General features: G+C 45.0%; 1 protein-coding gene across 8 annotated transcripts in view; it reads right to left on the bottom strand.

Annotated features, from left to right (window-relative positions):
• Mylk (myosin light chain kinase) overlaps window positions 1-26,279 on the bottom strand; it is a 196,211-nt gene that overhangs the window by 37,303 nt on the left and 132,629 nt on the right. For all 8 annotated transcript variants that reach the window (XM_070030043.1, XM_070030045.1, XM_070030047.1 and 5 more), the window contains 4 exons: window positions 16,754-16,804; window positions 15,865-15,992; window positions 14,444-14,597; window positions 8,217-8,519 (listed from right to left, as the gene is read on the bottom strand). In XM_070030043.1, the coding sequence (XP_069886144.1) occupies window positions 8,217-8,519; window positions 14,444-14,597; window positions 15,865-15,992; window positions 16,754-16,804 (636 nt within the window). The remainder of the gene's footprint in view (window positions 1-8,216; window positions 8,520-14,443; window positions 14,598-15,864; window positions 15,993-16,753; window positions 16,805-26,279) is intronic.

Below are 26,279 nucleotides of genomic sequence, written 5' to 3'. Positions count from 1 at the left end.
GGGTATCAGCTCACCTAGGCATCCTGTGGGATTGGTCAGGATAACCTGTAAACAGGGTCACCGGCAGACTACCAGGCTCTGGCTTCCTCATTCCAGCCAGCTCCATTCCTCTTCCAGTCCTCATCTCCACTCCTTCCCATCTCACCCCATGGTCCCCACACATGTCCTCCACCATGTCTCTTCTAGTCCCTCTGGACTTTCAAAACCTACACACAGTTGTAGCAATCCCTTTCTGCCCTGGCTTGAAGGTCAGTGACTCAAAATTGCTTTCCAGGTCAAACCCAGTTACCAGTTGTTGAGCATTTGGTATAAAAGGACAGCAGTATGGCAAACATCTTGCCCATTAGGCAGGCATGAAAAACAAAACACATACAAGGCAGGGTCTCACCTTCTTTCTTGAAGCTTATAATTTCATTGGAAAGAAAAAAAAACAGCTATACTTGATATACTTGGTAATGGAGCACGTACCATCATAGGCAAACAGGCAAAGGGAGGAAGGCATTGTCAAAGCAGGCAAGAAAACATCAGAGTGAATATTGTCAGAAGAAACAGCCCTTGATTCTGGGTCTTCAGGAGATGATGGGATACATGGAAGGGTTAGTGACACACAGATAAAGCCAGCAAGTCCCTCCATGAGGAGGGACGGATCCCCATGATCAGGATGGATCTGGTGAACCTCACCATTTGTCAGGAGTGATAGGAGAACAACTAAACTTTCCATCATCTTGATGGAAGTCTGATCCTCAATAACAGAGCTGCTCTGGCTTCTCAACCTTGGCTAAGTGCCTTTCCCTTTCTGGGCCTCAGTTTTCTTGTGTGCAAGAGGAAGTTGAATAGGTGACTTTCAGGGGCCTGTCTAAGCTAGCACTGCCTAGATGCAATGTTGCAAGATTGATTCATTGGGCTCCTCAGCCATGGATTGGGCCATGTTCTAGCTAACCATCAAAGGAGGATTCCTGTGGGAAAAGAGCAAGCATGTGACAGAAATCAGAGAGAAGAAAAGATCACTAAAGTATGTTTGAGTATAAGTGAATGTGTGTGTGTAATAGTGTGGATGTGTGTGAGTGTGATTGTGAGTGGGTGTGAATGTTGGGGAGGGGTGTGAGTGTAACAATGTGTGGGTATGAAAGACAGCATGGGAATGTGATTGTGAGCATGTGACTGTGTGTGTATAGGAATGTGTGAAAATGTGTAAGAGAATAAGAACGAGATGGGAAAAGACTTGATTTGTGGAAGCAAGACTGGAGGACAAAGGATAGCTGGCAGGTGAGCATGTCCTACGAGGGGACAGTGTGCAGGGGCAGTGATGGTCACACGCTGCGAGGCTCTCAGAGCTTTGCAAGGTCTGTTCTAGGATGGAGGTGTGGGATGGGGAGGAGGTACGACTGGACCTGTGGACAAGCAAGCCCATCTGTCAGGCTGAGGAAACACTGGAACCTAAGCAGACAGAGAAAAAGTAACCTGATCCCACACAGGCTAAGTGCCTCTTGGTGAAAAAAGAGTTCTGAGAGTTTATGAGCATGAAACCAGAAGCTGTGATCTGTTTAGAGTTCTTCAAATGCTGCTGACGAAGTTTAGTTTTAGAAAACTAAACAGAGAGGACTGGGAAGAATCACAGAAAGGAAGCTGCCATGAAATCAAAAGAGGAGGAGACAGACAAGGACTTGAGGTCTTGCTGTGAACTAGTGGGGGTGGGGCTTCCTAGGTTGCCAGGATGTTGGTCTAAATAGTGTTACCAATCCCATGCTTCCCCATGCTTCAGGGCATCAAGTGCCCAGTTAAACTCCTCAATGACTAGGCTGACCTGAGAGTCATGTGTCTGGATGCTGTAGCAGAGTCAATGTTTAGGGAGATTAGAAATGTTCTGCCCTGTGTATGGCACCCTGTACTATACTACACAGTGAAATCCACGCTGCTCTGGATGGCAGAGCACTGTCATCAGGAACAATAAGTACAATTATTTTGTGGCCTATGGCAGAGCCTTAGACATCTCTGCTGTGGAGAACTCTGGCAGCTGGTGGTTTGAAGGTTTTGATGGGTCTATGGAAGGCCACTGGAAGGAAATGCTACCATGGCAAGACTTATCAAGAAACGTTAGGTGTTTCCAGTTGGGAATTCTGGAGCGACACGATTGAAAAGGAAACCACACAATTGACAATGGTAGTAACAGGGCTATGAACTGTTTGTTCATCAGCTTACAAATACTGTGACTCGAGGGACCATTTGCAAAAGCCTCACAGGGAGGAAGGCTTTAGGCCTATGGAAGTCATAGCCACAGGTGCCACACAGGGTCCATAGGCACACGGGGGACAGGGATGTTCTGATTAGTTCAATAATAATATTTTAAGCATGGTTTTAAAGAACATAAGAGATTCAATTCCAGTGTTCACTGAATGATTGGTGGATGCCAGTCCCCAGTCCAGGTCTTAGAGACAAAGCAGCAATTGTGCTGACCTCCACGTGCCTGTTCTGAGACAGAGGTTCTGGTTTGCGGGTGCCTTTTCATTTGTCCCCTTGCCACATCTCCCTGGTATAGTAAGAGGACCAGAGGGTTCTAAGAAGCAGGCTTTCCCGGCCTGTTGTTTCAGGGGTGGGGGTGCAGTTTGTGCTCTGCTAGTGACAAGAGTGGCACAGAGCTGTGAGCCATGAGGGTCTTTTCACTCACTTGGCACCAGGCATTTTCCGGGCCAGCCTCAGAGAGGTTCCAGTTCCAGAGCTGACTTCTCCCCGCCACTCTGACTACAGCTAGGCAACCACAGAGCTGGCCTGGCCTCCCTAAAGAATGCCACACCGGCCCTTACCTTTGCCTCTCCCATGCACTAGCTGAGGTACTAAACTCTCTCCTTAGGGACTGGAGGCTCACTGTTCAGTGTAGCCTTTCCTCTGGGCATGCACAAGACCTCAGGCTTCTGGGTCTCTGCTTCCCTTCTCATCCTGCTCTGCTCTGTTGGACAGGCAAGATGTCCAGAGCAGAAGGATAGGAGGAGAGTGAGGGAGAGTGACCACAGGTCACTGGACATCAAGTGCCATGAACATGACAAAGGGGACCACTTAGTTCTCTTATTGCCACTGCTAAGGAAGGAGCTCAAATGGCAGAGAAAAAGAACTTCCGCTAAAATCATTTTAACCTATTCAGAATGAGTTATGAGATCCGAGGGCTAAGTGGAAGAGCCATTTGGCAAAGGGTCTTGAGGTATTTCTGCCAACAGATGAGAGTCCTATCACCCTGGAATGTGCTGAGGATCAGTGAAGAGAATCAGCTGAGTGGTGGGACTGGCCACCACTCCTCCAGGCACACTGGCCTGTTCTGTAGCAGAAGAGTGCTGTATGGATGCCCAGTGGACACTAGAGGGCAGCCTGGCCCTGGATACAGCCTCTGAAAGCCTAGCAGAGTTGTAGCCTGGGATAAGACCACCCCAGGCTGTACAGCCCGTGGGTTACAAGAGGGGGACTGGGCAAGAAGCCTTCACTATAGCTGTTTTCATAGCTCACTGCTCTCCTGCTCTAGCCCATCTCTAAGCCACCCCTCCCTCAGTCTCTGAAAGCTATTCTGTTCAGAAGTAGAGAGGCGTGCGGCTATCTTGCTTGGTATTCACAGGCATCACAGCAGTGCACAGAAGGTTTCTGCTTGCAATCCCAACCCTTAACCTGTCTCAACTTCTGCTTGTCAGGCCTAAAGCTTGCCAATGCTTTCTCCTTCTTGGATCTCCAGCTGGGCCTGGAATGGGACGGCTTCCTGTCTGAAAGCCTTGGGTGGCCTAGACCCTCCTGTGGATTTCAGGCAATTTCACCATTTCCTTTTTGTCTGCTGTAGGGGAAGGGCTGGAGGTGGTGGTGGGGGGTGGGTAACATAAGACTTCCTGCTGTGAAGTTCAAGGGCAAGGCCACCTGCCTGTCAACACTCCTGGCCTCTTGGGTTCATCCCATAGACCTGGGAGCTGCTGCCCTGGCCTGCTGGGGGCCATGGCTGTTTGCAGCTCTTGTGGTCTGATCCTGCATGCAACAAGTTTTCAAGATTCCCATTTCAAGAGAAAAATGTGAGTATGATGGCATGTGCCTGTCATCCCAGCATAAATAGGGGATCGGAGGACATGCACAGTGTAAAATCTTATTTCAAAAATATCCAGACCAAAAAAGGCCAGTTATGGTTCAAGCAGTAGAGTGCCTGCCTAGCAAGCATGAAACCCAGAGTTTAAACCCCAGACTGCCAAAAACATTTTTAAAAAAATACTTGTTTTATATCTAGTTTTTAAAACTCAAGAGGGCCATCAAGTCATAAAGAGTTTCATACTTGTGATGCTTCTAGTTACATGGTGATTCCAGAACAGATCCCTCCAAGCTCCTCTGATGCTTTAGTCTCCCACAATGATCTCTGCTTCCCATCTGTAGGCTCTTTCTCTTTAGGAGCATTGGCCTTTTGCCCTCCACTCCCATTCCATTCCATTAACTAGATCTAGTTTCCATCACAGGAGGGATATGAATGACTTCCTTTCCAGCCAAACATTTCTCTCTCTCTCTCTCTCTCTCTCTCTCTCTCTCTCTCTCTCTCTCTCTCTCTCTCTCTCTCTCTCTCTCTCTCTCTCTCTCTCTCTCTCTGTTCCATTCCTGATGTTTGAACTCAGAACCTTGGAGCTCTCTCTGAGCTTTATTTGCTCAGGGCTAATGCTCTACCATTTGAGTCTCAGCTCACTTCTGCCCTTTTTTCAGTGGGTAATTGGAGATAGTAGTCTCATGGACTTTTCTGTTTTTTCAGGTTTCATCTCCTGAATAGCTAGAATTTCAGGTGTGAATTACCTGTGCTCAGCTCATTTCTGTCTTATGATGTACCCATTTCCTGTTCTTGAAATAGCATTCCACACACCTGAGCATCCTTTAACCAGGGAAACCTGTGGATTTGAGTTCACAGATCATTACCAAGCAAAGGGCTGGAACCAAAGATCCTCTAACCCCTCACACCTTTCATCTTTTTTTATTTTTATTTTGTTGGTCATAGGGCTTGAACTCTGTGCTCTTCAGCTCAAGGCAAGTGCTCTACCGCTTGAGCCACAATGCCACCTCTGGTTTTCTAGTGCTTTTTTGGAGATAAGAGTCTCATGGACTTTCCTCCCGGGCTGGCTTTGAACCTCGATCCTCAGATATCAGCCTCCCAGTAGCTAGGATTACAGGTGTAAGCCACCAGCACCCGGCTACACTTTTCATCTTGATGCAGTTCATTGAGCTCACTGAGTAACCTGCTTCTCTTCTCCTGAATCTTCAATGGACTCTAGCCTTCTTGCCATCCTTTCTTCTGGCTCCTCAGTGTTCTTCTGACTCCTGGTGTTGGTGCTGATATTCTTTTTTTTTTTTTTTTTTGTTGGTCATGGGGCTTGAACTCTGGGCTTGGGCACTGTCCCTGCACTCTTCAACTCAAGGTGAGCACTCTACCACTGCTTGAGTCACAGCACCACTTCCGGTTTTCTCGTGGTTAACTGGAGATAGGAGTTTCATGGACTTCCCTGCCCGGGCTGGCTTTGAACCATGATCCTCAGATCTCAGCCTCCTGAGTAGCTAGGATTACAGGTGTGAGCCACCGGTGCCCAGCTGGTGCTGATATTTTTAACCACCCTCTGGATGACCTCTTCGATATCCATGGCATTAAGAACTTCACTACTTATTCTGAAGCTGTAGCTTAACCTTTCTTCTTGAGCTTGGGACTCAAATGGCCTTAAAATACTACAGCTAGCTGGGTGCTGGTGGCTTACACCTGTAATCCTAGCTAATCAGGAGGCTGGATTCTGAGGATTAGGGTTCAAAGCCAGCCAGGACAGGAAAGTCTGTGAGATTCTTATCTCCAGTTAACGACCAGAAAACCAAAACTAGAGCTATGGCTCGAAGTGATAGAGTGCTAGCCTTGAGCAAAGATCTCAGGGACAGAGCCCAAACCCCAAGTTCAAGCCCCATAACTGACAAAGAGAAAAAAAAAAGATACTACAGCTCAACTGTTCTGAAACTAGAGCCTCCATCTCTTCCTATACCTCTGTTGTCTGACTCCCAAGTCATTTAAGTAAGGAACTAGAGGCAGCTCATAGTATGCCTGACCGTTTCCCTCAATCTGACACAGGAGCACAGGCTTCAGGCCAGGCAACTCTGAGTTCAGGCTTCCACTCACCATTCCCCAGCTCTGTGAAGTTTCTCCCCTTTAAATCTCCTTTCCCCTGTCTGTAAGATGAGGTGATAACTGTGTCTGTTTCATTAAGTTATCAGGGCTGAGTGAAATGGTGCATAGTAAGCAATTAACATATTATTAACATATCATTAACATATGGCAGGTGCTCAATGTATGCTAGCCACAATGACTCACAATAAATCTCCAACTAGCTCTTGAATTTGCTAAGCCAGGAACTGGGAGTCATCTTAGACACTTTCAACTTTTTTTTTTGGTTGGTTGTGGGGCTTGAACTCTGGGCTTGGGCGCTGTCCCTGAGCTCTTCAGCTCAAGGCAAGCACTCTACCACTTGAGCTACAGTGCCACTTCCGGTTTTCTAGTGCTTTATTGGAGATAAGAGTCTCACGGATGTTCCTGCTTGGGCTGGCTTTGAACCGAGATCCTCAGATCTCAGCCTTCTGAGTAGCTAGGATTACAGGCATGAGCCACTGGCACCTGGCTCAACTTTTTTAAAAAACCTGACTGCCAGTGGCTCATGCCTGTACTCCTAGCTACATAGTAGACTGTGATTATGGTTCAAAGCCAGCTGAGGCAGGAAAGTCTATGAGATTCTGTTTCCAATTAACCAGACAAAAAGCTGGACTAGCAGTAAGACTCAAGTGGTAGAGCATCAGCTTGAACTAAAAAGCAGATCAAGAGTGGATGACCCTGAGTTCAAGTTCTCATCCTTGTGTGCATGTGTGCGCACGCGCGCGCACGCACGCGCACACACACGCACACACACACACACACACACACACACACACACACACACACACACATCTTCAAGATGGTCTATCCTACATCCTGGGTCTTTAGTTCATGCCTCCCATCTCCTCCTCTGGATATCACCACAGAGGTTTTTCTGGCCCTGGACTAGTCCAACGTCATCCTTTGGAGGTGGGTGGAGATGGACATTTTCTTTGTCAAGGGCCATTTGGCTATTTACAACATCATTCCCAGGCCATAAAAAATTACCAATATAGGCATATAGGCCATGGGCAGCCAATGAGAGCTAACGAGAAGCGTATGCATCTGTCTTGTTATGTATGAAATAGTTCCAGGGCCCAGAAAGACATCCTCCACTCTGTACCCATCCTCTACTCTGGGGCTTTACAAACCTTCATATGGGAACAAATTGGTCTGGATAACTTGTATCAAAGTGAACCTTCTGAAGACCTGAGTGCACTGGGGCTGAGACTCTCCAGCTCCTCCAAGGCTGCTGGTCCCAGTGATACTTGGAGAAGCCAAGCTCTATCTCCTTCCTTCCGCTTCTGAAACCAGATCTCCTGCTCTCACTCTTGAGGAACCTCACAGTTTTACCTAGACAGCTCCCTCCTGTTCTGCCTCATATACCATATGTCCTGGCTACCAACAAGCTTCTCAAAATGCCACCCATTCTCATTACTTGCTGCCTCTGCTCATGATGTATACTCTGTATGGAAGGCCTGACTGTGTCTTGTCTGCCTCTTAAACACTGTATAAGTGCCACTCCTCTGGAGAGACTTCCAGTTTCCATGACAAAATTCTCCATGCTTTCTCCTATGTCCCTGTGACTCTATGTAACTATAGTAAGATATATGTTTGTTCCTCTGGATTTAAGCTCCTTCTTGTCTGTTTCTGTACCCCAAGTCCTGACACTGGGTAGACATTCAACTATGAATGCAAGGGGCGGAGGAAGAAGATGATGGGTGGTCTGTGAACGTGAAGTCTACCTCAGAGCCTACTTTCCAGGATTGTGCTCCTGATGATCACACTATCACTCACTGGTGGCAAGGTACTGAAATTGCTATCCAAACACTATCATTGAACCACACCCATAGCCCACCAATCCAGGGTTTTGTTTTGTTTTTTTAAGGTCCCACATGCTTTTTTTAAAAGTATGGATCAGTATCACAGCCCTAGAAATCAAGATCATCAAAGGCTCTGCTAGTCATGATGATGTTTCAGCATTCCTCTGTTGCCCTCTCATTAAGTCTCTGTATATGCTGTGAATTTATTTCAAGGCAATGAAGAAATGAAGGCTTCCTACCTTCAGGTTTCTCTCCCACCACTGTGAGCTCAGACTCCTGGCTTGGCTCGCTGGTTCCATAGATGTTGACAGCACGAACACGGAATTTATACTCAAGGTCAGGCAGCAGATTCTGGACGTTAAAAGAGGTGCTGCGGCACGTAGCTAGTTCTTTCCATGTCTTGTCCTCTGAGTCCCAGATCTCCACATTGTAGGACTGGACAGCACTGCCCCCATCGTAGGAAGAACCGTACCAGGACAAGGTCAGGGAGGAGCTTCGGATATCAGAGGCGCAAGGTGTGCCAGCTGGGGGGTCTGGCTTATCTAGACATGGAGAAGCACAATATCATTAAAACTTGCAATAAGAAAGGACACCAACTGTTTTTATCCCTCCTTCTCTTTCTTTTTCTTCCTTCCTTCCTTCCTTCCTTCCTTCCTTCCTTCCTTCCTTCCTTCCTTCCTTTCTTCCTTCCTTCTTTCTGGGAGGGTTTCTGGGTATTGCACTCAGGGCCTCAAACATGCCAAACAAACATTGTACCACTGAGAAGTATTCCCCCTACCTTCCCCATCCCGAGAACATTAACTATTCTGTCACAGGGAGAAACAACCTAGTGAATCCAAGCCCAGGTCTCAGTTTCTAGTTCTCATCTTTCATCCACACATCACAGGTGCAGCTATGCCCAAACTCTCCAGTTCAGAAAGCCCCATATATTACTACTTGCTTGAAAGAAACTCTGTTATTTGGCTCATCTTCCAGTCTACAAGTCATGACTTCCTGTAGTTGGCCTCAGTCATAAACATATTTTTCTGAGTAAACACATCTAGGAAGCTGCTCAGGAGGCGTGGACTATTTCCCATCAAAAATATGTTTTGAGAGAGAGTGGGGGGAAGTTCTTCAGGCCTGAGGCCAGTGACCTATGATACAATAGAAGTGTGCTCCCACTTTCTCTAGATTTTCGGAAATGCTTGTCCCTACCAAGGGGACAGATAACTTAGTGGTTGAGCTCTGAAGTTAGACAGATCCAGATTGAACACAGATCTGTTCCTGCTCAGTAGCTATTAATGCCATATGCCTAAGATTCCTTAAATTGACAATATAGGTAATAACAGCTCAGATGTTAGGAAGTAGTTGGCTTAACTATTCATTACTATCATCATTATTTTAGGATTTTATTTCTAACCTTCTAGTGCATAAAAATGTCACTCCTACTTCTTTGTTGTTTTGATTTTTTGTGCTGAGGATTGAAATCAGGGTCTCATGCTGCACATGCCAAGCTCATGCCTTAGCACTGAGCTGTACCCCTGGCCTTTACTCCCCTTTATCTTCATAGGTCTTTTATGCAATGAGATAGAGAATTTCAAAAGCAAACCACAACAGCAAGTCATAGCCCTCACGAAGGCACAGAAATTGAAATGAGGACACAAATTAGAAGGTCCTCCTTTTGACTAGCTACCTTCCTGTTCAGATGACCTAGACGCAGATCAGTAACCAGATTTGACCAACTTCAGATCAAATTATGGCAACCAACACTTCAGTGAGGTCCTTAAGTTTTGCTGGTTTTCATTAGTTGCTTTTCTGGATAAAAATCCTGTTTTTCAGATCTAGCAGATGTTTAGATAGTTAGATATGTTAGTTACAGATAATCTTTCACCCTCTCCCCAACATAGTTTGAGTTTACAGAGCCTTACAAACTAGCAATTAAGTTCATGCTATACAGATGTGAAAATATGTGAACTGTAGTAAATTTGAGGCTAGTTAGTCTGTCTTTCTCATCTGCAAAATGGTGCTGATTTGTACCTCTCCTTGGGGTTTGGCAAACAACAAGTAAGCAGACATAGACAGATAAAGTACTAGACTCCTACTTTCCCATCCAGGCAGGCAGGAAAGCCAAAGGGAATTCTCTCAAATGATCCTAAGTCCATAGGGAAGGAGAGAAAAATCCGGATGTGAATATATCTATATACATATATGAATATATACACATACATATATGTATATATGTGTGTATGTATACACATATATGTATATATATGTGTGTGTATGTATACACATATATGTATATATATGTGTGTGTGTATATATATATATATACATATATATATATATATATATTCATTCTTTTTTTTTTTTTCTTGGTTGTGGGGCTTGAACTCTGGGCCTGGGTGCTGTCCCTGAGCTCTTCAGCTCAAGGTGAGTACTCTACCACTTGAGCCACAGTGCCACTTCTGGTTTTCTGGTGGTTTATTGGAGATAAGATTCTACAGACTTTCCTGTCCGGGGTTGGCTTTGAAGCATGATCCTCAGATCTCAGCCTTCTGAGTAGCTAGGATTACAGGCGTGAGCCAATGGCATCTGGCATATATTTATTTTTACCCCTTCCCTCCCAGCCTCTTCTACATTCCAGCTCAGAACACACTGTCCAGATCTATCTGCCTCCAACAATCCAACCCGCTCTGGGAATGATTCTGGGACCGTGTCAGAGCTACTTCCCAGCATCTCTGCCATGCTAGAGGCCTCCAGTGATGGAGCCATTTTCACTTATTGTTTAATATACTCTCTCAGGAAAACTGTTTGATCTGAAAGATATATTGGTCTTTTTAAAGAAACACTTCTGATGTTTGCAAAGATGTTTATTGCTGTAAAAACAGAAGCAAATGATTCAAATCCTCTCAAGATCAGCTAAGGAAGTAAAAAAAAGAAGCCTACAGAGAGATAAAAAATACTCCTTACCTCCCCTCAAATCTCTAGGAAGACTTGAGAGGACAGGGTTAAATTAGAGTCCCCTTTGCTTTGGTTAAGAAAGGACAACTTGGAGAAATGAACATTGTAAAAGAAGTCTTGCTCCTGTTACAGTTGTCCCTAACTCACATTTGACAGTTCATCTGTAATGCAAGATGCAAAATTTGGGGAGGGTGCTTTAATTCCAAGTGTAATGTTACCACTTTTAAAGTATTTGGTGCCTAAAGGAGTTTTAGAAAGACCCAAGGGTCCTATGAGACTGGACTTCCCCTCCTTCCCACCTTTTCTATGCTTTTTTTTTTTTTTTTTTTAGTATTTCCAGCCTCTGTGCTAAACTAGCCAGGAATGAGAACCCTCAGATCAGGGTGCTCCCATGAGCCTCCATGCTAAAGACAGACAGTCTGGGAGGGAAGGACACCCTGGGCAGTGCCTGGCAGAGAAGAAATTGGCTCAGTGTCAGGAGCTGGACCCCATACTTCCTCAGAATTCTCCCAGGGCTCCCTGGAGATGCGACTGACAGAATGGGAAACCCTTCAGGGTCCCTCATGACACCAGCTCAGGATTTTGTGTTTAGCAATGCTCTTATTCCTGGGAATCCAAGGCTTTTATCTGCTTCCCATTTTAACACAGCCACCCCTTGCCCTCATGCATATTAGGCTCCTTTGGCGCTTGCATAAGCCAGCCTAGACATCCTTCCACACATCCTTCCACTCAATAGTTGCTGGCTGGACCTTCAGTGGTCATCTACCTGGATCAGTTGTGACCTCAGAAAGGGACTCTAAGAGGCAAGAAAACTTAGCAAGTCAGTGACAGAGCCTCTAAGAGATCCCAAGCTGCAGATTCAGCCCTAGGGCTTGGTACTTTCCAGGCAGTCATGTCAAAAGATCAAGAGAACATCTTTTTTAGCAGCCATGCCAAGCACGAGGAAAGAAAATCTGTCCTTACAAATCATGCAGCTCCAAACTTGGAGGTTATTTGGGGATTACTGGGCATTTGGGGTTCTCTCTACTTTGTTTTTCTCCCTTAAAGCTATGCAGAGACCTGCTTTTTCTCCTGCTTGGGAGAGTAATGTTAAAGAATCCATCTGGATCTGCCTCTTCTCCTCTCTCCCTCCTCTCCTGGGCAGCTGACCAGAAGCTCAGGCTTGGAAAGAGACAGCACTGAAGATTCCTGTACTGCCTCTTAAAATATAACAATAATAATTAGCCTCTAAAACAGCTGAACATCTCTCGTGTTAACTGAGAAAAGTGCTAGTTTTTTATCATTGTCTAAAAAAAAAAAAAAAGGGATCACAGATTATTGGGAAAGAAATCTTCACAGAATATGCCATAAGAGAGTTTTACTGCAAAAGTAAATAAGTTGGCCTTCTTTAGTTGGTCAGTAAATGCATGTTTCTAAAGTGTTTGAAAGTCATTCAGAGTAGACAAGGGCATACCTGTTTTTCTCTCATTTTTACTTAATAACCCTTTCTCAGGTAATAAACAGATGTCTCTGGACTTCACACAGGTGAATCAGCTAACTCAGGTTTACTTTGGACTGAATCTGAATTCATGGACTCTGAATGAATGTGGCTTTACTGCAGCCATCAATGTGAGTCCTCATTTTATTGAGTGATTCTATTCTTAGCTCTATGGGGGGGGGGAGCAGACAGAAAGCCCCACGCTCCATTCCATTCCCCTCCCAGGACGGTATTTAACATGCCGCTCCTGCCAGCTGGCAGGCAGCCACTGCGATGGCCCTGTCAGCTCTGGCCGTGGAGAATAAGAAACTCAACCATAAAAGGCCAGAACTCCAGTCTGTGCTGTGGGGCTGGGGGAAGGGAGTGTGGCACCACACAAGGGTAGTTGGGGGTCTGGGGTAGTGGTTCCAGAAAAGCAGTTCAAAATTGCTGAGGCCAGAGTTATTCAAGCAAGGATAGATGAGAGAAAACACCAAGGAAAAGTGGAAATGGATGCTTACTGATAAGATGGGGTATAGGGGCTAAGCTACATCACTGGCCTCATCCCCTAATGGCTCTTGACTCTTTTGAGGGGGCAGTTATGGAAATGATCACCTGAAGTCACCAAATAATAGTTTCTTTATAAATATTAAACCTGGGATCATAGGAGAACCCACCCGAGCCATCATTTACTTGCCAAACCCACCCTGAAGATTCTAATTCCTTTGGTGGTCCAATACGACATGTGGCTACTGAGATTTTAATCAAGTAGAAACCATTCAAGTGTCCAGAACTGATGAATGGATAAAACCTGACCTTCCAAGAACCCAAACTCCTGACTTAAGGACACAAAGTGGTCAGAGGAAGAGAAGAAGGAAGGGAAATGAGTTAAAATGAGGGATATTGAAAAGTAGATGAAACAGCACAGGTAGAGACATGAGCAAGGAGAAGGGGAGCACTATAGGAAGACAAATGCCTGTGCATTTGGAAAGATAGCAACTTCTGTGGGTTGCTGGAAGGAACAGAAGGAAAAGGAGAGGTTAAGAATAAGAGGATAATTGAGACCTAAGAGCTGGGGATCCAGAGCCTAGGAGAAGGGAGAGGCCTTGCAAAGGACAAAGGTGGGCCATCCTCAGAGTCGACACAAGGGAGTAATGCAAGGACAGAGATCTGAAAGCGTGGGGACAATCAGGTTGAGCTAAGTCTGGCTGATGACATATTTCTCAGAGAAGCTGTAGCTAAGACCTGCAGGATGGGGAGATTGAAAAACAGCATTGATCAGAGACAAAAGCAGATTCCTGAGCAGTACTATGTCTCAGCTGAGCCTAGGGGTCAGCACAGCCTAGCTCTGAGTCTGTGGGAGAATACGATCTTGCTGCAGTGCTCCCGAATGAGGCACAAGAGCAGGGAGGTCAGAAGGAAGCAATGATCCAGGTAGGGGTTGCAGAGGGAGTGGTGTGGTAGTGGACATGATGGAGGAGTTTATGAAGTGCCTGGAATGCGAGGATCCAGGGTTTCCAAGGACCAGAAGGTACACGCAGGAGAGCCTGTGGAGCTGTTTGGAAAAGTAGCTGGTTTCCAGCCCATAACCTTGTAGCATTTCACTAGAACTCAAGAAAGGTGGGTAGCCAGATGCTAGTGGTTCATGCCTGTAATCCTCACTACTCAGGAGGCTGAGATCAGAGGGTCACAGTTCAAAGCCAGCCTGGGCAGAGAAGTATGAGACTCTTATCGTGACGTGGGGCTGTGGTTCAAGTGGTAGAGCCCTAGCCTTAAGCAATAAAGAAGCTTAGGGACAGTGCCCAGGTCCTGAGTTCATGTAAACTCCAGTACCAACATACACATCCCCAAAAAACAAGAAGAAGTGGGGGGAACTGAGGGTAGGCAGTTGGAGCAGGTTCTAGAGTCCAGTAGCAAGTGGAAGGACAGAAGTAGTATGGGATTGAAGGACAGGGAAGGATGGGGGAGTTGGAGGCTGCAGGCAGCAAGAAAAGCGCTGAGATGCTGAGTCCTGGGGGTTCATGCCTCCTGTCTTCCCCATCTCCCATCCTCCATGGTCCCCAGACTTACCCACTACAGTAAGATTGACCTGGGCCTGCCGACTTCCCAGCTTATTCTCCACCAGCAAGGTGTAGCAGCCACAGTGTTCCTGGCGGGCAGCGAGGATGGTGAGCTTGCTGCCATTCTCACTGTTCTCCACTTTGATGTATTCACTCTCTTGGATCTGCAGAGGAGGCAGAAGTGAGTGCTAGAGACTCAGTCCAGGGAAAGGCCTCCTTCCCTGCTCCTACTAGGAGGTCAAGTTTTGGGGGTCCCATCTTGTCTGACTTGGGGCTTACCCCTAAAGTCCCATCTCCTGAGCCAAGTCCCTTGAGAGGGTCCAGATCTGAAATGGACTTGATGCTCATCAGAACTTGATGTTCCTCTCAGGTGGCTCAGGAGTCCCTCATCACCATTCTGGCCTGAGATCATAAGAGAACCCATCAGAGCCATCATTTATTTGCCAAACCCACCCTGAAGATCTAATTCCTTTGGTGGTCCAATGCAACAAGTGGCTACTGAGATTTTAATCAAGTAGAAACCACTCAAGTGTCTAGAACTGATGAATGGATAAACTAAATGTGGTATTCTTAGTCATCCAGGGAATATTCATCTATAAAAAGGAATAGGGTGAACCTTGAGAACACTAATTCCCCTCCTCCCCCAAATTCCAGGCACAAAGATGATATATTTGCCTGAAATGTTCAGAATGGGTAGATCCATAGATCCGTCACTATTATGATTATTATTATTTGAGGTACTTGGGTTTGAACTTGAGGCTTGGTCTTTGCTAGTCAAGTGCTCTACCACTTGAGCCACATGGCCCCAACCTCCAAAATTGATTTAACTTTTAATTCTTCTGTGTGAAAGCCCTTAAGTCTGTGTTGATCCCATCAGTACGTGGTAAATTTAAGTTGTTATTGCAGACATCAGTGGGCTGGCCTGGAAGCTCACAGATCTGAATAGGATTCTGGGAAGATAGCATAATTAGAGGGGCCACATGTGTGTGGTTTTTATTATACAAATTGTCTATTAAAATAGGGTGTACTGGGTAACTTGAAAGAAAATGTTAATAAGAACTCTGATTTGGGAGACAGGTGGGTGGTAGGGCACTCTTGTTTCTTTTTTATAATTTATTTTTCTGTGGAGGGTTAATGGTGATTGTACCCACAGTACAATCATGCAAGACAAGCCTCTCGACCACTGAACTATACCCTTTTAATCTTATTGTGATAGGATCTTGCTAAGCTGCCCAGGCTGTCCTTGAACTTGTGGTCCTCCTTGCTTTATTCTCCCGAGTACTGGTATTACAGGCACAAGCCCTTACATCTTATAGTCTCTCTCATTTCTAAAGTGATGTAGAGCAATGCTGTCTCATTCACAGCAATTCTCATCCCTATCAGTTCAGGGGCTGTGGGTTTTCTTTGGACCACCCCTTTCCTGTTACTGACCTGCTTTCGGAACTTCATCCAGGTACAGGTGATGGGCTGGGTACCAGCTACTTTCCCAAACAGCTCCACAGGCTCTCCTGCCCGTACCTTCTGGTCCTCAGGGAACTGGATGATTTGAGGAGGCATAACTGGGAGGAGACAGTATAGAAACTGAGTGAGGGGGAAGGGTGTCAGGCATTCTGATCTTTTTGCTGCCATTGTTCAGTGTTGGTCTGTCGGTTCTTCTTTTACCTTCTGAAACCTTCAGGGTAAGACTGGTGGTATTAACCCCTGATCTAGAACATTGAGCTTGAGAACCTGCTAGGAAGATTGACCTCTTTGTTTAGATACTCATAGAAATGACCCACATAACTTACCATGACATATCTCTACCATGGTTGTGCAGGAGTTTGTGTCTCATTCTAGTGGTTTGAATCGATGTTCTAACATGCTTATTAATTTAATAGTGCCTTGCCTTCTAACCTTTGGATCACACTGGCTGATGGGCTTGGTGTGGTTTATGTCTTCAAATATCTCTCCATGGAAAACAGACAAGTACTGGAGGAACAGGGACTTGCAGAGCAGGGCACAGAAGCAGTGTAGACTGGCTCATCCCACCACAAGGAAAGAAGCTCTAGCAGAATCTTGCAGAAGGGACAGGAAAGCTGCCCACACTGGGTGACTGTGCTGTGGGCACACAAGTGGTATCAGAGAACAGATGCCATCATGGACAAGGGTGAAGTACAGGCTGGGCAGAGGTAGACTGAGGAGCAGGTGTGGCCTGACAGATTTGGAGCTTAATCTTGGGAAGGGTACCCTGACTACATACCCAGGGAGTCAGCCAGTTGGTAAAGGAAAAGCCCCTATGGCAGATAATTCTCTTGGCACCAGGTAGACTGTGACTAATTACCTGCCTTAGTAGGTGTCTTGGGGGTAGGTTTCTTTTTCACAGTAGCATCACCTGAAACAAAGAAATTTACAAGTTATGTTCTGCCAGTTGTCATCCCACAAAGACCCTGAGTCCTAGAAGGATGCTGTCTTGTCCACTGGACTTTCATTCAAGGAAAGCCCCCATCCAAGTGTTTTTCCAGGAGGTTCTTGTTACCCTTTCATGTGTACAACCTCATTGTGAATATCAATTCTTGGTGGGAGTGGGGAGGGTCGGGAGGGGGGGAGGTGCTTTGCAGGAATTCCTGAAGCCTCTGATATGATAAAAAAACATCTCAAAAATGCTTCAGTCCTCATAATTCTATTCAGATAACCCAAGGCTGGATGTAATGGCTCACATCTGTAATCTCAACTACACTGGAGATTGAGATTGTGACTTGAAGCCAGCCTGGGCAAAAAGTTATTAATAATCTCATTTCAACCAATAAAGCCAAGTGTGGTGATATGTATCTATTATCCTACTTACAATGGAGACATAAATAAGAAGATCATGGCCTAGGCCAGCTTGGGCAAAAAAAAAAAAAAAAAAAAAAAAGAGATCCTATTAAAACAAATAAAATAAAAAAGTCTGGGGACAAGTGATAGAACACCCACCTAGCACACATAAGGCTTTGAGTTCAAACTCCTCTACTACCTTCCCCCAAAAAAGATAGAGCCAAGAAAACGAACACCACCACCAACACCAAAGATGATAACCCCAAACTCACAACTCTCTCTAACTTTCAGGAAACTCAGTGAGGAACTTAAGTCAGATAATGAACTAAATTTAGCCTTTGCTATAGATCTGAGGGTCTCAGGCTTCCTTTGAGTCATAGACTGTGGACCTGTGGCTTTCATTTAAAAAAATGTCTGTTGAAAGGATCAATGAATAAATGGATAAATGAGTGGTATCTTCCCTTCTCCTTTACTTTCTCTAAATTACTCAAATAAGAAAATGTCTTAAACCCCAGCACCAACAAAAAAGGAAAGAAAAATAACTCAGAGATGTTTCATAGCACAAATCCATTCATTTGAATAATTAACAGAATGATACATAACTTGAACTATTTTCATGGCTTGACTGCATATTTCTTTCAGGCCTTTGCTCAAAGGTCAACTCATTTATTTATTCAAATGAATAATACACAAACACCCACGCATGAATGTGTATAGTGGCATGTGTGTGTGTGTGTGTGTGTGTGTGTGTGTGTGTGTGTGTGTGTGTGTGTGTGTAGTGTATGTTACTGCTTCAAACTAGAAGGTTTCTGGTGTTCCTTAGCTGGAGAATGGACAAGCTATGGTGCACTGATACAGCACAGTACTTCTCATCAATTGAAAAATGAACTACCACCATAGTTTCTCTTTAGCTACGACAGGTCAGATTCAAAAGACTATGTACTATATATAATTCTTATTGTTGTTGTTTGTGGTGGTGATCCTAGGGCTTGAACTGGGCCTGGGTGCTGTTCCTGACCTTCTTTTAAGGCTAGCACTCTACCACTTGAACCACTGCCCCACTTCTGGCTTTTTGTGAGTAGTTTATTGGAGATAAGAGTCTATTTGAACCGTGATCTTCAGATCTCAGCCCCCTGAACAGCTAGGATTACAGGTGCGAGCCACCAGTGCTTGGCTTGTATTATGTAATTCTATTTGTGCAACATGCTAGAAAATTCAAAACTATCAAGGACAGAGAACAGACTAATGGCTGCCAAAGGTGAAGGCGAGAAGAGCTTGACCACCAAGGGATACAGGGAAATGTGTTGGTGATGATACCTATCTTTATCGTGATGTCCATTAAATGATTATAGGAGTTTGTCAAGACTCACAGAACCGTGCACTAAAGGCAGTACACAAGGAAATTATATCTTAAAAAAAAAAAACAACATAGGGAAGCAACTCACTAATGAGATGATCTACATATAGGACACAGTCCCTTTCCCAAGCATTCCTTACTTTTACACTGATTCAATAAACACTCCCTGGCACTTATTGTTTATTTATTATCTGTCCTCCTCCCCTAAAGGGTAGGATTTTAAGAGCAGGGTTTTATTTTTGTTGCTATTTGCTGCTATATACTCAATATGCAGCAGGTCTCCAATAACTATTTGCTGAAAGAACAGATGGATTAATACTGCTAATGCCTCCACTACTGTGGGTTACAGAGGAGTGGCACTGTCGAACGCCTTGGCTGCGGTTGCTCTGTGACCACAGGCAGGTTCACTGACTTTGTGGATAATCCTGTGTGTGTTTCTACAGTGGGAGAGTGCTGTAACCCAGCAGACTCTCCCAGGAGGCTGCTGCAAGGAGGGGACCCTCAAAGAAGCCCCCTGACCACAGAGGTGATGATTATGGCAAGTGGCTCAGAAAGGGAGATGACTGTAATCTTGAGACCACGCTTATTCATTGCCATTAGTGACCCCTACATCTCCAAAAACCTACTGAAGGCCTACTGTGTGTCAGCAAAGTGCCAATCAGTACCTACTATGAACCTGGTTTTCTACAGAGGAGAAAATCAAACAAACGTAAGAATTCAGGGATTATCCTCAAGGCCCAAAATGTTGGAATGTCTGAAACAGGAAAGGGTTTTATCTAGAGGACATTTTACAGGACAACTGACAACATTTGAATATGGTCAATAAATTAGATGATAGTATTATATCAGTGTTAATTTGCCATTCTGATAATTAAACTTTAGATTTATAGACAATTCCTTGCTTTTAGGAAAAATACACACCGAATGAAGTATATTGTAAAGGGTTTACAGATTCAAACCACTCATAGAACAGAATGTATGTATATACATATATGCATGTGCACCTTTGTGTATGTATGTGGACAGATAGAAGGATAAAGGAATTAGGGCCGAGGATGTGGCTTGGTTTGATCTCCAATACTGAAAAAAAAAAGTGGGAAAGAAAGTACACATGAAAAAGCAAGCAATGAAATTGAATCTGGATGAAGATATATAAAAATCATTTGTAAGCAAGGTGCTAGTGGTTCATACTTGTAATCTTAGCTACTCAGGAGGCTGAGATTGGAGAGTTATGGTTCCATGCCAGGCCGTGAGATTTTATCTCCAAAAATAACCATATAAAGCCTGGCTGGAGGTATAGATCAAATGGTAGAGCACTAAGCAAGCAAGCAAAGCCTTGTTGGGGCTGTGAGGTTCTGAGTTCAAGCTCCAGCACAACCCCCGCAAAAAAAAGAAAGTTAAAAAAAGATATGTTACCTAGTCAACAAGATGCAGTTGTTCAAAAGCAGAAGACAATAACTCAAATGTAAAATTAGTTGTCTACCAAGTGAAAGGAAGGCCTGAGTTCAAACTCTAGTGCTACCACCAAAATAGCTAACTAAAATAAAAGTAGGAAACAGAACCTTCAAATTAAGGACATGGTTGGAAGGCCCAGGAGTGAGCATAGAAAGAACCTGAGGCCTTAAAAGTTGACCTGGAGATGGGAGAGAAGCCCATGGGAGCAGCAGACAGGGCAGTGTTAAGAGCAGGGTGGTGCTAGGTAGAGGCTGGCATCAGAAAGCAATAGTATGAAGACAGTGTGACCGTTTAAGGAAAATTAAGTATTCTGTCCCTCTGTCACATTTTAAGTGCTCAGTTTTCACACGTGATTAGCAACCACAAGGTACAGACATACCTTTTCCATCATTACCGAAAGTTCTCCTGGGTGACACTGGTTTCTAATGTAGAGATTACAGCTAGGCCTTTTGTTTTAAGGGAACAAGGAGTCCTAAGACAAAGAGTTATCAGACTGGGCCCAAGGCTCTTCAGTTTTCCCCAACTGCTTGGGGACAATTGGGCTACTGTCAGATCTACTTAGTCATTGGTCAAGGTCCATTCAGGAGAGATGATGCAACATTAAAGAAACATTAAAGGAATTTAGGGAGGAAAACAAGAGGGAAAAAAAACAAAAGTTACTTTGCGAGTTCTTGCTTAGATACATGGGAAGTTGTATTGAAGGCATATGTAGTGAGAAGGGTCAGAGTTCTAGGTAGAGACTGAAAAGATTGCAGAAGTTAGTGGCAAGTTGGGAGGCTAGGTCAGTGCTTTGGGGAAAAGAATTCAGTGATAGATGAGAAGGAGCCAGGGCTAATTCTCCTGATACCCAGGAGAGGAGCCAGGGGAAGGACAAGGCTGTGGAAGGCCTTGATAGTATTGAAAATGTCACTGTGAGCAAAGGGGGCAGGATAGATGTTGGAAAGGGCTCCAGGTATGGCCAGCACAGAGGTAAAGGGTGGTGCTATGGAGGCCAGGTTCAGAGGATGTTGGGTCAAAAGTGACTCTAGGGAAATAGGTGGGGTGGGGGGAGGGGAGGTAAAGGGACTTCTTCATCAAGAATTATGGACCAAGAGAAATACGGTGAGGAAATATTAAGCTAAGGTTCCTCCTGAGGTGAGGTGAGAGGTAGATGGCCAGGACTTCCTGAGAGGGAGGGAGAACCTAAAGATGCTAAAGGTATAGAACACAGGAAAGCTAGACATTGATTCAGATGGCAGGCTGAGCTGCAAAGCCCCAAACCCAGCCCTCACCCAGGACTGCTGATAAGGGAGTGGGCATTGAGAGAGAGGTCTTCAAGGAAAAGGAGAGAGGACTTCTTTCAGAGCAGCTCTGACCCCAGAAGGAAGAAGACCAGAAAAGCTGTGGGAAGGACTGTTAGTATGGGCTGAATAGTGTCCTCTCAAATTCATGTGCTAGATCCCTGATCCCCAGTTCCTCAGAATGTGACTGCATTTGGAGACAGGACCATCATTATTATTATTATTATTATTATTATTATTATTATTACTTACATTATACAGAGGAGAATTTTATTGTTACATTTCTGCATGTATTTATAATATATTCCAATCAATCTCACCATTTTATCACTGCTTCTCTAAACTTTCCCTCTTCTAAAAACAATTTCACAGGTTTACTTGCTCAATTTTCATAGCTGTAAACAATCTATATTGACTGTGTCCATCCTCTTTCAAATGTATTTAAAAATATTTACCCTCTATTATTCTTTTGGGAATATATTAAAATGGGTCTGTAGGGCAGGTCCTCAACTTGCATGGTCCCCTTATAAGAGTTTGAGAGGGAAGTTATGAGTCAGGATAGATAGGTGGATGGATGGATAGATATTGAAAGGTGGATAGATAGGTAGAACACTGACTAGACAAATACACAGAAGGAAGGCTTTGTAAAGTGGAAGATCAGAGAGAAGACAGCTACCTATCTACATGCTAATGAAAGAGACCTTGATCTTGGATTTTTGGACTCCGGGACTGTGAGAAAATAAATGTCTGTGTTAAGCTGTCCAGTCTGCCGTACCTTACTAATGAAAAGGCCTGGCAGACAGATGTAGCTGTGGCTGAGCTCCTTCGCCTTGGGAATGGGTGGGGAGGTGACACTCCCTAGGGGTCAAGCTAGGGGTTAACAGGAGGGGCAGCATAATCAGAGGCTTCTAAAATTCCCCCATCCCACTTGGAGGCTCTGTGTAAACTTCTATAAGATCAGAGCAGGACTCTATCCAATATATATCTTTTGTGTTACAGTTTAATAGGATCCAAGGCCCAGTTTTTATGTTTACTCTAGAAATCTGGAACTACTGCTGTTTGAATTGGTTAGCATTTGAAGCTGCTCTGGTTCCAAACAGTAAAAACAATTTTAAATGTTAAGAATGTTCTGCATGTTACACATATTTTCTGTAACCATCTGCTGGAATCCATTAATGGTGGTCTGGACTCATGAGGGAAAGGCGACTCACTGCATTCTAAAATCTGCTTTCTCAGAGGGAGCTTCTCATGTGGGTCTTACCCCTTCCAAACACAAGCAGGCCACCTCACCATGTCCCCATCTTATGAAAAAGGTGATGGAGTCTCAGGGAAGTCAGCCATCCTGTGTCTGGCTGCTTTCTGTCTGTGAGTCACCTTTTGTTCCACTCTCAATTCTAGGCCTTTGAGACCCTTCTCTGTCCTTTCAAGAACTGCAGAGAGGTTTCAGGCTCTGGAGCTGGACTTGTGTTCAAATATCATCCTATTACTAACGCATGCCTCTTAAAGCACATTATTTAATCTCTTGGAGCTCTAGTTTCCTCATTTAATAAGTGGGGAAGCATAATTAGTTTGCTGAAAAAAATATAGTCTACTATGGACCCCTTCCACACTCACCTTCTTTCCTAAGCAGAAAGATCCATAGAGGACTTTCCTTCCTTCTAGGACAAATTTAGCTTCTTCAACTATTTACTATGCCACTCAGTGGGGTTCAGCTTGTACCTATACAAGGGCACCAAGGCTCTCCTTGGCCTCTATTTGGACCCTCTAAGTAAATGCTCTTGCTGGTCCTTTATGTTCAAACTCTCAGTAATCCTTAGGTCACTAACCGGTTTCTTTTCCTTTGGACTCTCTTGTATGTTAATGTTCATGTCAGTCCTTTCTCTTTCATCCCCTTCTCCGATACCCTGAACTTTCTGCATCAGCTGTTAGCACAGAGGAATATTCTACAAGGAACACGAAATCTACCCATATTTGCAAAATCCGTTGATGGCTACCACTTGTGGGGTCCAGAAAAGGATATAGAGCACCATTCCTCTACTTGTTACCAGGTCTACTTCTGAGGAGATCTTTGATGCCTTCCCCAGCAACCAGCTCCAGGCAGCCCAGCCCTCCCAGCCCAGCCCTGCGCCCTAAACTCACATACCCTCATTCATTCATGGTTGTTCTCAGAGTTACCTTCCTGTCCCTGATTCTGTCCTTAGAGACAGCCCTTTCTCCTGAGACCCACACCTTTATATCCACACCTGGCCATCATCTCTCTGGGGGATGCCAAACATACACTACAAGCCCACATATCCAAAACCAAATCCAGAATCTTTCTTTGGCAGGGAGGTCTGGTCGTGGGACGTGAACTCTGGGCCTGGGTGCTGTCCCTCAGCTCTTCAGCTCAAGGCTAGCACTCTACCACTTGAGCCACAGCACACTTTTGGCTTTTTTTCTTTTTGCTTGTGTGGTGCTGGGGAATCGAACCCAGGGCCTGATGCATGCAAGGCAAACGCTCTATCACTGAGCCACCTTCCCAGCCCCAAATCCAGAATCTTTGCCCCAATTTTCTCCTTATTCCAGTCTCTTTGGAGGTGCCCTTCCTGCTTGTGCCCACTCACAAGTCCCATCAATTTTATCAACTAAATGTTAGTTCATACTCACCATCCCCATCCCAGTCCAAAGTCTTCCATCCCTACCTATATGCATCTAATATCTTGTAGCTAAAGTGATCCTCCTCAAGTGTAATCCAAAGTCATCCCACTGTGAAACCTTTGCAGTGTCTGCTCACTGCCATTCAGGATCAAGATCACTAACTTTCATCTCTCAGCCTTTTCTCCAGCTCTTCCCTCTTGGGGAAAACCCTTCCTCATGCCCAGTATACTCATGTTTGTATTATCATACATTCTGATTGCCTGGAAAATTGTTAAATGTGGATTCCAGGCACTGCTCTCAGGCACTGCTGATGGGCCTGGAACCATTCTAAACTCCACACCAAGCCTCTTGCCTTCAGCCCTTCCCTCTTCCTCTGGTTGACTCCTGCCCCATTCTTCAGGCAGTTCTCACTCAGATATCACTGTCTCCAGAATGATTTCCTGTCCTTCTGCAATGGATCTATTCCAGCACTCATCCAAGGCTCTGCAATTGCAGAAAAAACATCCCCAATACACACCCACACCTGCCCACACACATCTTACAGAAAGCTTCCAGGGGACAGCAACATGGCCCACTTCCTGAATCCTGGGCCTAGCACAGAATCTGGCATTTGCTTGATCAGTAGCTGTTAGGAATAGAACCTAAGAGGTTCTGTTAACTTGGGAATTCCCAAGGAATGGCCCACCTCAGCCCCTAGTTTGACAGATACAGTCTTGGAGCTTGAACTCTTAAACAACTTGCCATGACTCTCTTAGGATGTCTGCTCTGTGACCTCTGAGATTAAAACCATTGGGTAGCTGAGCCATCTACTCTAGATAGGAGACAACCCAACAAAATGATCACGGATGAAAGCACTGGATCTAGATGTCTCCCAGGAAACCTGAGAAGGGCTAGGAAAACCAGTCCCCGAATGCCTGGTGTCTGGCTAATCCATTTTGCTTCTGCCTCGGCTGGCCCAAGACTAACCTAGTTTTGACCTTGAGAACCTGCCTTCCATTTTTGGAGGGAAGGGTCAATCCCTCACAGAAGTTTCTAGACTGCTATTCTGAAGGCAAATGAGTACTTCTCCCCTACCCCTTCCCTTCTCACAGTGAAAAGGGTCTGAGAGGAGAATTGGTGAGCTAGTGTTAACAGCCTTGCATTCGGGAGGTCCATGGATCTCTGCCTCTCTGGGGACATTTCCCTTTTTAGGTAGTTAACTAAAAATAGACATTAAACTCTTCACAGTTCCCAAAATCCACATGCACTGCCTGCCAAAGGCTCCTGAAAGGGACATAGGCTGGGTAAGGGTGGAGTGAGCACTCAGAGATCACAGGGGAGCCCTGGTATGGAAGGCCCTGAGGTAGGTCCAGGGTTCTGGGTGACTTGGTCCCCTTCCCCTTTCGAGCATGTCCCCTTACAAATATGTGGAAACAGATTGGTTATTTTCCTAGATTAACATCTCTGGGCAAACTGCACACTTACTTCCATTATAGTAAAGGCTTTCTGTCACATTAGAAGATTGCAGAGGACCACAGTTCTTGTTACTACAAACACTTATCCCTGAGCCCCCAGAAAATGGAATGTGGGGATGGCTGTGAAAGAGGCAACCCAGCATGGGGCCAATGTTGCTTGTCAGATGCTTCATGAGAAAGACTCACTGCCAGGCTTATGGGAGGCACAGAAAGTGCTGGAGAAGAAGCTGGAAGCAGAAGTCTGGGGGTGGATGTCACAGGGTCACAGGCACAGGCAGGATGTGGGGGTAGGGTAGTGGGCTCTATCACACTTAAACCTCTTTTGTGGTAGGGAGAAAGTGGAGTTGGTGCCTACCTTTGGAGACCTTCATGAAAGAATCCTAGCTTCTATCTTTCACTGTCAGAAAAGTCTTGATCTCAAAACCCAAACTCTCCAGCATTTCCTTCCAGCCCTTTGGATCCTATCAGGGTATATAGCACCTCGCATGGCAATACAGAGGATGTTTAAAAGAAATGTCTGATCCTGAGGAAACCTTCATGAAAACTGGACACTGAACTTGATATACAAGGATGCTTTCAAGTTGGGGGTGACTTGCTGTTTCACAGAAAGACACATATGGAAGTCAAGGCCAAGATAACAAAAAACAACCTAATAAGCTAGATGGTCTACTCTGGTCACTTGGATGGTCCATAGTGACCAATGACAGAGATTAGCCTCAAGGCCAGACATGGAACCCAAAGGGATGCTGGCTTGCATCAACTTTAAACTACAGCTCCATAGTGGAGGCAAGGACCCTTAAAGCAGAGAATTAAAAAAATGGATTAGAAAAACCAAATACCTGCTATGAATGGACTCATGGTACAATTGTC

Source organism: Dipodomys merriami, unplaced genomic scaffold (genome assembly GCF_024711535.1).
Source record: "Dipodomys merriami isolate MVZ:Mamm:240054 unplaced genomic scaffold, mDipMer1.0.p SCAF_2, whole genome shotgun sequence".
NCBI lineage: Eukaryota > Metazoa > Chordata > Mammalia > Rodentia > Heteromyidae > Dipodomys > Dipodomys merriami.
This window is presented reverse-complemented; position numbering and strand designations above follow the sequence as displayed.